Source organism: Hylobates moloch, unplaced genomic scaffold (genome assembly GCF_009828535.3).
Source record: "Hylobates moloch isolate HMO894 unplaced genomic scaffold, HMol_V3 SCAFFOLD_2, whole genome shotgun sequence".
Lineage (NCBI taxonomy): Eukaryota > Metazoa > Chordata > Mammalia > Primates > Hylobatidae > Hylobates > Hylobates moloch.
Window position 1 is genome coordinate 61,977,629 of NW_026652277.1, and position 12,134 is coordinate 61,989,762.

The 12,134-nt window shown below is 33.9% G+C and overlaps 1 protein-coding gene across 1 annotated transcript; it reads right to left on the reverse strand.

The window, feature by feature from the left end:
- Positions 1-1,126: 1,126 nt before the first annotated feature.
- Positions 1,127-10,470, reverse strand: FDCSP (follicular dendritic cell secreted protein). Its single transcript, XM_032164302.2, has 5 exons — positions 10,412-10,470; positions 5,143-5,199; positions 3,364-3,396; positions 2,161-2,372; positions 1,127-1,294 (listed from the first exon to the last, which is right to left on the reverse strand). Exons 2-4 carry the CDS (start codon positions 5,197-5,199, stop codon positions 2,214-2,216), a joined length of 249 nt encoding a protein of 82 aa, XP_032020193.1. The 5' UTR covers positions 10,412-10,470; the 3' UTR covers positions 1,127-1,294; positions 2,161-2,213.
- Positions 10,471-12,134: the final 1,664 nt, after the last annotated feature.

Below are 12,134 nucleotides of genomic sequence, written 5' to 3' on the forward strand. Positions count from 1 at the left end.
AGTAATGTCCTGGGCCTTCACATATGATCACCACTCACTTACTGACTCACCCAGAGCAAATTCCAGGCCTAGAGGCCTATACAGGGTATAAGTACCCCATATAGTGGTACCATTTTTTAAAATCTTTTATACCACATTTTACTGTATTTTTCTGTATGTAAATACACAAATACTCCCTGTTGTTTTATAATTACAGTATTCAAGAATAATGCCCAAATTCACTGGGTGGGGGAAATAGTTGATTAATTTTAATAGAAACAAATCTAGTAGTTAAAAGTAAATGACAGAGTTGTTTTTTCTTCAGAAAGTTATTGTGACATAAAATGAGGCAGATAAAATAAAAGCTCTAATCTGAGAGTTAAGGAGAGATGTCAAAGAATTTTAATGAAACAAAAAAGTGGGATAGATTAGATTAGATAGTAGATTAGTGGCACAGTAGATTACTTGCAGAGCTGACTCTTCCATATTTCAGAGCAACCATTTGTCTTTGGGCCCTCTTCAGGGCTTTGATTGCTTTTGTTCTCTCTGCCCCTCTATCTTATTTTCCCATGACTGCCTCTCCCCAGTCGTGCAGTTGCCTCCGATCTATCAGCCGTAAGGTTAGGAAACAATGACTATAAAATTAATTTACCAAATTATATTGATGACTGTTTGGTTTTCTTGCTGTCTTTCCCATATTTTAATTGGGATCACTGACTTTAATACCAATAAATATTTACATGTTTGAGGTACCTGTAATCCCTGACAGTGACCAAGGGAGTCAGCCATTTCCCTACTTGAGTGCCAAGTGGCTCATTAGGCTGACTTTGATTTGTAGCCAGTTATGGATGAATGGTGGCAGAATTTCCATTATTGATGCTAAGGGTCTCAGCTATGAGCAATTTAAACTTAAGGTGAAGAAACATAATCTTTATTCAAAGACAATTTTTCTAATTTCCTGATCATCAACTTATGGAGACAAAGGCAGTCATTCTGACCCACTGAAAGGCTTATTGTGCAAGTAGAATCTTGTTGGATGACTTTTGTCACATGCTGTAGGACAGTTTATTTTTATCACCACCTGCCACCTCTTCCTTCTTCAGGGGATTGCTGAAGATTGAAAACAAATTGAGTGCTAATCATGGAATTTGTGGAAATTAAGAAACCAAGATCTTTGCTTTCATGTTTATTAAAGAAGATCACTAAAGATATTGACTAGGGAATGCTGTGTGCTATTTCAATTACATTTGTTTTTCTTTTATTAACAGGAATTTTGATTCTTCAAGGAAGTGGATCACATTTAATTTTAGGTGACCTGAAATAAATAACAGACATATGGTTATTAATTGCAATGGGTCATTTTCTTGGAAACATATACATTTTCTGCATTTTAGTGACAACTATTGGCTTAAAAATATATCTAGTTCAAGGCTGGGAAACCATCTGCTCAAGATGTAGAAAGAAAGCAAAGGTCTTTAGTGGTAAGTATTAGCTGAAATATTTTTTTCCTAGAACAGTCCTCTGGGTTCTAATTTAATCTTAGATAAGATTAAATTATATATATTAAATTATAAATTACTATAGTAGATTAGATCTATAGTCTGTAGTATAGAATGTATTTCCTCAATTTATCTAGTAATTGACACACCATCCACTTTGTTTTTGATGTGATGAAATGACAGGGGCCACTGTTATAGGTGAAGCATGAAGCCTTTAAAATTTTACTATAATGTGACACTCGGAACCTAAGTTTGGAGTTTTAGTATTAGAAAAATTACATGTTTCTCTAAGGGCTAAGCTGGTTTACTTTAAACTCTAGGCCCATAACTTCATCTACTATGATCTCCCCCTTGGTTACTCTGATTCAGTCCAAAATGCAGTTATTGACAATAGTATAAAGAGTTACAAATACTTTGTAGACAATATTTTAATAACATAGAAATTGTTTCTGTTACATCACAACCAAGGCGGGATTTAAAGTGCTGTGCTGGTTAGATCATGGAAGCCACATGTGTATCTCTGAGTGGACACACGTGACAGTATCTACCAGAGAAAAACATTAAAACAAATAGAAACTTAAAGGGGCCAACTGGGGACATAGTTAACATTTTTTTTCCTTGAAATTATGGATTCCAATCTGCAAACTTAAAATAAATTATGATTGTAACTATGTGTACTTACCAGGTATTTTATCTTCAATTTTATCGTGACTTTTCCTTCTTGTTTACTTTTCGCTAGGAAGGGGAGTTGTAGGGGTCAGATTCCGATATTGGAATAGGAAAACTACGTGTAAACCATGGATATCTTGAAAATGGAATTGGTGGAAATGGGCGAAATGGATATGGGTAAGGGAACACAAAAATCCCTGAAGATGATTCATCGCTGTCACTGATCTGTTGAAAGAAAGAAGTTAAAGGGTTTATTTTACTTTTCACAAAGAAGAGAAATAGAACAGCTTTGCTTTTTAAATAATGGGCCTTATTTTTAGGAAGAGGCTTTAGAAGCTCTAAAATCCTTTATCCTTTCTATGTGTACTATGGACAGGGAGTTTATTAATTTGCATCATTTAAAAATTATTTAGAGATACTCATGTTCCTATATCTTTCCACTTAAAGGCAAATTTTTCTGGCAATCACTTCTTTACCTACAAGGCCAAGATGAATGTGGTGTTGTGGTACTATAAAATTTCTCCCTTTGCCTTCATGCAAGGTCTTTACCCAAACCACATGTAGGAAACAATCTCTCTCTTTCAGTATCTCAGTTCCTTCTTCCTGCTTTTGCTCTCAATTATCTGTCTGTATCTCTGTTAATTTTTGTATTCTTAACTCTCTGTTTGTAGTTTTTGCGATAAAATCATACTTTCCAGATAATAGGATTTCCATAAATAAAAACAAATCTTTAAACGAGGCTTTCCCTCTTCAAATTTTATTTTCTTTTTATTTAACAATTTTGGTTAACTGTTTAGACCCACATAATCCATGAAGGAATTTGCCACTGGGAGGATCATCAAAGCTGGCCCACATCTCTTAACGCTCAGGTTTCATGTTTTACTTTTTCTGAAATGAGTTTCATAGCGCTATGGCAGAGTGGAGGCCTGAGTTATTAGGCTAGGTAAATCTAGTAAAAAATATTGTAACTCAAATCATCACAGAGTGATTCGGATTTCAGTCCAATTCTTACCGTGACATGAGATATGGAGATAATTTCTTTTCTATGAGCAGAGCTCAAATCCCTGAAGTCTAAACTTCTGTTGAGTGCTAATATCAAAAGCTTTTTATGAATCTCTCCACAGTTTGGGAGGTTTAGATAAATCAATATCTTTAACAACAATTACGAATATTTCACATGTAAACTTACACGTAAAAAAGAGAAAAAGTAACTTACACTTCTCTTTTCTCGTTCCTGGTCTTGAGAGACCTAAAGATCAAATAGTGAAATTAATTAAACTCGTGCTCATGAAAACACACAAATAAATATATACATATGCATGACAATCTATTACCTAATATTGTTTCATAATAACCATTTTTTAAAATACCCAGAATTTGTCTAGAAATGTAGAAATGATTTTCCCAAAAAGTCTTAATATGTATTCTTAAATGGCTCAAATTCACCACTACACCAAAGATATGTGGAACTGAATTATGCACTGAACAGTATATGGTTTATAATATTTTCTGGACTGTAATGACAAAAGGGCAGGTGTTAGGTATTCTTACAGAATACAACGTATGTGTTAGGTATTCTTACAGAATACAGCATGTGAAGGAGAAAAAACCCTTAAGATTTATGAATCAAGACAAAATATACAGTCATGCATTGCCTAACAGCAGAGATAAGTTCTGAGAAATGAGTAGTTCAGCGATTTCATCATGTGAACATCATAGAGTGTACTTACACAAACCTAGATGGTATAGCCTACTAAATATCTAGGCTAGACAGTATAGTCTCTTGCTCCTAGACTACAAAGCTGTATGGCATATTACTATCCTGAATTCTGTAAGCAGTTTTAACACAGTGGTAAGTATTTGTGTATCTAAACATATCTAAGAAACATAGAAAAGGTACAGTAAAAAATACAGTATAAAAGATGGAAAATGGTACACTTTATACCTATACACTTGTATAGGTTACGTACCATAAATAAAGGTTTCAGGACTGGAAGTTGCTCTGTTTGAGTTAGTAAGTGAGTTATTGCATAGGAAGGCCTAGGACATTACTGTTTACTCCTGTGGACTTTGTAAACACTGCACACTTACACTACACTAACCTTAGAAAAACATCGTTTTCTTCCCTTGATAATAAATTAACCTTAGCTTACTATAACTATTTTACTTTAACTCATTTGTAATAACACTTAGCTTAAAACAAACACATTTTACAGCTGTACAAAAATACTTTCACTCTTTGTATCCTTACTCTATATGCTTTTTCTTTTTTACTTTTAAACTATTTTGTTTAAAACTGAGACACAAACATATACATTAGCCTAGGCTTCCACAGGGTCAGGGTCATCAATGTCACTGCTAGCCACCTCCCCATCTCTTCCTACTGGAAGGTCTTCAGGGGCAGTTAGACACGTGGAACTATCATCTCCTATGACAATAATGGTTTCTTATGGAATACCTCCTGAAGGACCTGTCTGAGGCTGTTTTACAGTTAATGTTAAGAAAATAGTAGAAGGAGTTAACTCTAAAATAATGATAAAAGCATAGTATAATTAATACACAAACCAGTAACGTAGTTGTTTATTATTCTATTATGAGCTGTGTATAATTTTTTGTGCTCTACTCTCATATGACTGGCAGAGGGTAGGTTTGTTTACACCAGCATCATCTCAAACACATGAACACATGACTAATGCATTGCCCTATGACATAATGATGGCTATGATGTCATTAGGTTCATTATATTTTTTTTTTTTTTTTTTTTTTTAGAGAGAGGGGATTGCTATGTTGCCCAGGCTGGTCTTGAACTTGTGGACTCAAGTGATTCTCCTGCCTTGACCTCCCAAATTACAGGGAATACAGGCATAAGCCACTGCACTTGGTAGCTCTGTTATAATCTTTTGGGACCACCCTTGTGTATGTGGTTCCTTGTTGACATAAATATGCGGTACATGGCCATACATAAATATTTTGGAATGTATACATGGATACTTACTGGGAAACCAACAGCCACTGCCAAGATGGCTGTGATCAGAAGGAGAACTTTCTTCATCTGCAAAATGGAGTAAATAAAAAATAAGAACTTTCATTTTATTCATAAATATCCTAGAAGTCAGCTAAAAGACCATGAATTCAAAAGATCCAGTTAAAGTACGAATTATTTGACAAATAGCTCTTTGAGTTTGAGCAAGTCACTTACAATCTTAGGGAATCAATCTATTTGTTAATAAAGAACTTTTTAAAGGTCAAATCAAAGGAGCTTTGTAATTTCATAACTATATTACACCAATTGCTTTAAAAATAAGGGGAACATCACATTCCGGGTACTGTTGTGGGGTGGGGGGTTGGGGGGGGTGGGGACAGCATTAGGAGATATACCTAATGCCAAATGACGAGCTAATGGGTGCAGGAAATCAACATGGCACATGGGAAACAAGTAAATAACCCACCACATTGTTCACAAGTACCCAAAAACCTAAAAAAAAATAAAAAAAAAAAAAAAAAAGAAAAAAGCTATAAAAAAAAAATAAACATTAACATATTATTTAAGAATACTAATTCCTTATGTAACAAACCTACACATGTATCCCTGAACTTAAAATAAAAAATAAAAGAACAATACTTCTACATACTTGATAATCACAGAAAAGTTTCTGGAAGAAATAATGCATTGGTTTATACAGAGAATGTTGGTTTGGAAGTAAGCAGTTATTTAGTGATCTCAGAGAGTTCGACATTCCGTTTACTAATGTCCATGAAAGTAATGTAGGTGACAGATTTATTTGCACTGGTTCCAGGCAACCCCAAAAAATCCAGGATGTGAAGAAGGATCTGTTTTCTTGCCTGCTAACACAAAATCCATCCTGCAGTCCATGGATCATAGAGTAATTTTGACTTTCAAGTTTTATTATTTAATAAATAATAAAGGACTTTTCCAAAGCATTTTATTGTATTTTAATTTTCACTGTAGATTCCTTATCATATCACACACACTGTTAAAATATGTCAGTTACAATATTGTTAATATTATATTTGAGAAAACTGAGCTAAATTAAAGATTTATTCAATAATTTTATAATGGAATATACAATGAAACATAGAACGTTTGCATTTACAAATATTTGTCATTAATACAATAAACGTGCATATTACTTGATTTCAAATAATAATGGGAAATTTTCCATATTGGATGGTATCATTAGGCATTAATCCTCTTCTTTGTCATGGTGTGAATGCAGTATATGCTAAAGAATATGTGGGGGGTTCTGGGAAAGGCAATCAACTTGAAAATGGGGATTGGCTAGGGGACTTTGAAGTTTGCCTCATATTTGTTAATTTATTAGTTTATAAAGGTTTTCTTGATAACTAAGTATGAGATGTTATTCTAGGTGTTGTGTATATACAGGCACACCTCATTTTATTGCACTTCACACATATCTTGTTTTTTACTAATTGAGTGGCAATCTGTGGCAATCCAGCATCGAGCAAGTCTATCAGCAAGCACCATTTTTCCAACAGCACATGCTCACTGCATGTCTCTGTGTCATATTTTTGTAATCCTAGCAATATTTTAAAGTTTTCGTATTATAAGATATTTTAATATCTATAAGACATTATAAAGATGTAATAAGATTTTATTATATCTTTTATGGCAATCTGTGATCAGTGGTCTTTGGTGGTGTTACTTTGATCTAATTATTTGGGGGTGTTATGGGAAAAATAAGTGGCAAACTTATTTGATAAATCTTGTGAATGTTTTGATTGCTCCACTCACTGGCCATGCCCCCAGTTATCTCTTCCTCTCCTCAGGCTTTTCTATTTCCTGAGACATGAGAATATTAAATCTGGGCCAGTTAATAACCCTGCAATGCCCTGTAAGTGTTCTAGTGAAAGGAAGAGTCGCATGTCTCCTACTTTACATCAAAAGGTAAAAACGATTTAGTGAAGAAGGAATGTCAAAAGCCAAGATAAGCTGAAAGCTAGGATCTTGCAACAACTAGTTAGTCAAGCTGTGAATGCAAAGGAAGAGTTTAGAAGGAAATTAAAAGTGCTATTACAATGAACACAGGAATGACAAGAAAGCGAAAGAGTCTTATTCCCAATATGGAGAAAGTTTTAGTTGTCTGGATAGATCAAACCAGCCAGCACATTTTATTAAGCGGAAGCCTAATCTAGAAGAAGGCCCCTATGCTCTTTAATTATACAAAGATTGAGAGATGTGAAGAAACTGCAGAAGAAAAGTTGGAAGCTAGCAGAGATTGGCTATAACATGAAAGTGCAAGATAAAGCAGCAAGTGTTGATATAGAGGCTGCAGCGTTATCCAGAATATCTATCTAAGAACACTGATGAAGGTGTCTACAATAAATAATAGATTTTTATTGTGGATGAAACAGTCTTATTTTGTAGAAAGATGCCATCTGGAACTTTCATAGCTAAAGAGATGAAAACAATGCCTGGCTTCAAAGCTTCAAAGGACAGGTTGACTCTTTTTAAGGGATATAGCTGGTTTCCTAAATTGAAGCCAATGCTCATTTATCACTTTGAAAATCGTAGTGCCCTTAAGAATTATACTAAATCTACTCTTCCTGTGCTCTATGGATGGAACAACAAAGCCTGGATGGCAGTACATATAACACAGCATGGTTTACTAATATTTTCAGCTCACTTCTTAGGAAAAAATGTTTTTTTCAAAATATTGCCGTTCATTGAAAATGTACCTGAGCCCCCAAGAACTCTGAAGCAGATGTACAAAGAGATAAATGTTGTTTTCATGGCTGCTAACACAACATCTATTCTGCAGCCTATGGATCAAAGAGTAAATTTGACTTTCAGGTTTCATTATTGAATAAATACATTTTGTAAGGCTATAGCTGGCACAGATAGTGATTTCTTTGATGGATCTGGGCAAAGTAAATTAAAAACCTGTAAAATATTCACCACTCCAGATGCCATTAAGACCATTTGTGATTCATAGGAGGAGGCCAAAATATCAACATTACAGGAGTTTGGGAGAAGTTGATTCCAACTCTTGTGGATGACTTTGAGGGATTCAAGACTTCGGTGGAGGAAGTAACTTGCAGATGTGGTGGAAATAGCAAGAGAACTAGAATTAGAAGTGAAGCTTGAACATGTGACTTAATTGCTTCAATCTAATGGTAAAACTTGAATGAATGAAAAATTGCTTCTTATGGATGAGCACAGAAAGTGGTTTCTTGAGATGGAATCTACTCCTGGTGAAGATGCTGTGAATATTTTTCAAATGACAGTAAATGATTTAAAATACTACATAAACTTAATTGATAAAGCAGTGGCAGGGGTTGCAAGGGTTGAGTCCCATTTTGAAAGAAATACTGTGGGCAAAATGCTTCACATGCTCCAAAATGCTACAACATTGCATGCTACAGAGAAATCTTTTGTGAAAGGAAGAGTCAATCCGTGTGTCAAACTTCATTGTTGACTAATTTTAAGAAATTGCCGCAGCCACCTTAGCCTTCAGGAACCATCACCCTGATCAGCAGCCATTAATATCAAGGCAAGACCCTCCACCAGCAAAAAGATTATGACTCAGTGAGGACTGAGATAATTGTTAGCATTTTTGAGCAATAAAGTAGGTTTTAATTAAGATATGTATGTTGTTTTTCTAGACATACTGCTATTACACTTAACATACAATGCTATAGTGTAATCATAACTTTTATGTACACTGGGAATCCGAGAAATTCATTTGACTTGCGTAACTTTGATACTCATTCTATGGTGGTGGTCAAGAACTGAAACTGCAGTATCTCTGAAGTTTTCCTGTAATATCAGTTTGGAAAGTCCCTGATTTATGGATCTTTTAAGCTCACTGTTACATTGTTATAGGTAAATACATTACAAAGCTTTTTAAAGATTATTTAATTTAGTATTTTACATTGAGGAAGATGTCAATTTTTAATATCATTATCATTTTGAAGTACCTTTGAGATAGTGGAGATTCTAGGGAAGTTTTATCACCTTTTGATGTTTCCTATATATCCATGAGACAAAAGAACACAGTGTAAAAAATGTAGCAAAGTTTTGATCTCTGCCTTTATTTTCTGATATTAATCAAAATTTGAATTCAAATTCAAAAAAGTACCAGATAATCTAATAATTTCGAGAAGACAGGAATGTAAAATTCCAGTCAAGTTCAGCCTTCTACAGGCAGATTGTTCATGCAGGAAATCAAGAGTAAAAATTATACAAACACACACATGCATACACTCACACGTACTCCTCACAGACACACACATACATATACATAGTCTACTTTCTATGTGCAAAGCAACAATGCTGGGTGCTTTCAGGGATACAATGATAAAGCATAATTTCTTCCATTTGAGACTTCCACATGGAAGATGGATACAGATATTTCTTTAATGTAAAAAAAGCGTGATATACACCATATATAGAAATTGCAAAATATTGGGAGTATTTAGAAGAAGAAAGAGGCAGGTTGCGGAAATAGTTTTGGAGAGAAGAGAATTCAAGCAGGGCCTTTACAATATAATTTCTTTCAACTGGTTTCAAGAATTATTCAAAACTACATTAAGCAAATAAGTAGATAATCCACGTTACAGACTCTTCCAGATCGTATCTTAGAGTCAGGACATAGCATAATTACAAGCTATTTCCTTTTATTTTTATACTTATCAAGTCATGATACCCATAGCAGTTTATTGCTGTGTGCTGTAGAATAAATGGTTCTCCAGATAAATTAGATGCATCTTCCTAGATAATTAATTTTATTCAAGAGTTTATGGGAAAGACAAATGACTTTTATATTAAAATCAACATAAAATGTTATGGAATGGAATGTAAGTACCGCATATATTTTAAAGATAAAAGAGGAAACCAAAGAAATTGGCACTTGCTCAGACTTTAGAGAATCTCTGGTGGTGCATATTCCCTCTCTTTGTTGACCTGATGGCCACAAATTTAAAAATAAACCTGTGGCTCTGTTGTCTCACTCTGTCTGCACTCTCCCACACCAGTGCTCCACTCCTAGAAAGATTCATTTATGGTCACTCTAAAATAAATATTTAGTACAGCAGGATGGTGATTTAAAAAAAAGTTTTGCAAACAGACTAAAAATTATTTTCTAGTTACTAAGTCTACAAATTCAAGCAACCATTACAATTTAGTCTCCATAATCAAAATTTTTATGATTTAAAGAAAAATATATGGAGAGATGCTATATATCTATATTTACAAAACAGATGATATTTAAGACCTTTCTTACCTCAAACGTTTCAGTCAGTTCTTTCTCTCCGACACTGTTATGAGAAATGGCAAGTGACTGGCCCTGGAATATTGAGCTGTTTTATATACTCAAAGGTATAATGGAATGGAGAAATCTGTGGCTTAAAGGCCTCTCCCCTAGGATCAGGTATTACTCATCAACTATCACAATATGTTGAAATTGGGGAATAACCAATGTTTAGTTTCCTGGAAACTACCAAATACCAAAATTTTTTGTGGTTTTTTTTCTCCAAATTTTTTGTCTTGTATATTTGAAGCTTATCACTTTACATGTTGTTGCTCCATTGTCTCCTCTCACAATTTTTTCCTTTACTTCCCACAATTTAAAATACCTCCAAGCATTTTACTGGTATTGATTATAATCTATTGCAAAGCATATTTGATAGTGCTGGAATCTTAAGAAAATAAAAAATCGAAAAATTGTTAAAGATGGGATTAAAATCTTTTGCGTGATTCTTCTTTCAACTTCTTCATTTTACTATCAGGATTAGAGCTTCATAGATGAGTGAATTGTATTTTTGGAGCACCACAGCATCTTGTTTACCTTATGGAACACTATACGCTGTTTCTCAACTAAAAATTCACTTACAACAGAAAGGGTATCATCATTAAGTGCGGGACTAGAAACTAAAGCCCACAAAACATTCAAGAATTACCTTAAATATGCATGCATATTGCATATGTCTTTTTCAAGAGTCATAAAATTTTAACTTTAACACATTTGGGAGCTTTTAAGAATATTCTATTATTGAGTTCAATTTCTACTTCAAAAGAGGTTATATAGTCCAGATTGTAGTAGTAGTGCATCAAAGTCCCTTTTCTTCTTTTTATTTTTTCTAGAAATCAGTTCTCAAGGGAACTCACAAAAATAAATTTGTGCTGAAGCACAAATTTAAATGGTTTATATATATAATATAATTAAATCCCCCAAACAACCACCTTAAGGGGAAGGTACTATGATCAACACCACCCCATTTTGAGACTGAGAAGCAGAGAATATTAGTAATCAGTTTGGGTATTATAACTAGTCTCTGGCAGATATTGAATTGAGCACCAGCAATTTGGTTCTAAAACCCACATTTATAACTAGTGCCTTATACTGTCACTGTAACAGAAGGTTAGAAAAATCAGCACAAAGCCAGAGAAACGTTAAACTACTTCCTTTACCTATAACTTAACGTCGAATTTTATCTCAATGATTTAAAGAAAACTGCCTGAATCAGAAACCTAATATATTAAACCTGGTATGTTATTGTATGTTAGTTTCTATTTTGAACAATTTGGGACTCATAGTACATTTCCCCAGGGATGGGGATGACACGTGTGTGTGTGTGTGTGTGTGTATTATTCATTTCCTTACCCAAAACCTTTCAATTTATTCTACTTCAATTTCTTTTATCTGAAATTGCTCTAATGGAGGTTGGCAATTGCCACTGAATTGTGAAAACCGTAAATGATTTTCTGTACTTGTGTTACTTCAATTCTTTTGACATTTAACTGTGACTATGCCCATCTAGAAATCTATTTTACTCTTCTTTGAGCCAATTTTTCATGTTCTTTTTCTTTTAATAGCAACCATAGGTCTTATTTTCTGATTCTTTTTCTTTGATTTATTATACTTGACAATTTATCTTCTTAGTCTTCACTTTCTCTTATAATATAAACTATTTCTGACTACTTAAGCTATGCTTTCAGCTAAAATT

What these genes read in the sequence shown, in the direction of transcription:
- FDCSP (XM_032164302.2), bottom strand. Translation starts at nt 5,199, where the DNA reads ATGAAGAAAGTTCTCCTTCTGATCACAGCCATCTTGGCAGTGGCTGTT. An exon ending in CAGTGGCTGTTGGTTTCCCA is followed by an intron (nt 3,397 to 5,142) that starts GTAAGTATCCAT and finishes TTTGATCTTTAG; the next exon opens with GTCTCTCAAGACCAGGAACG. An exon ending in AGGAACGAGAAAAGAGAAGT is followed by an intron (nt 2,373 to 3,363) that starts GTAAGTTACTTT and finishes TTCTTTCAACAG; the next exon opens with ATCAGTGACAGCGATGAATC.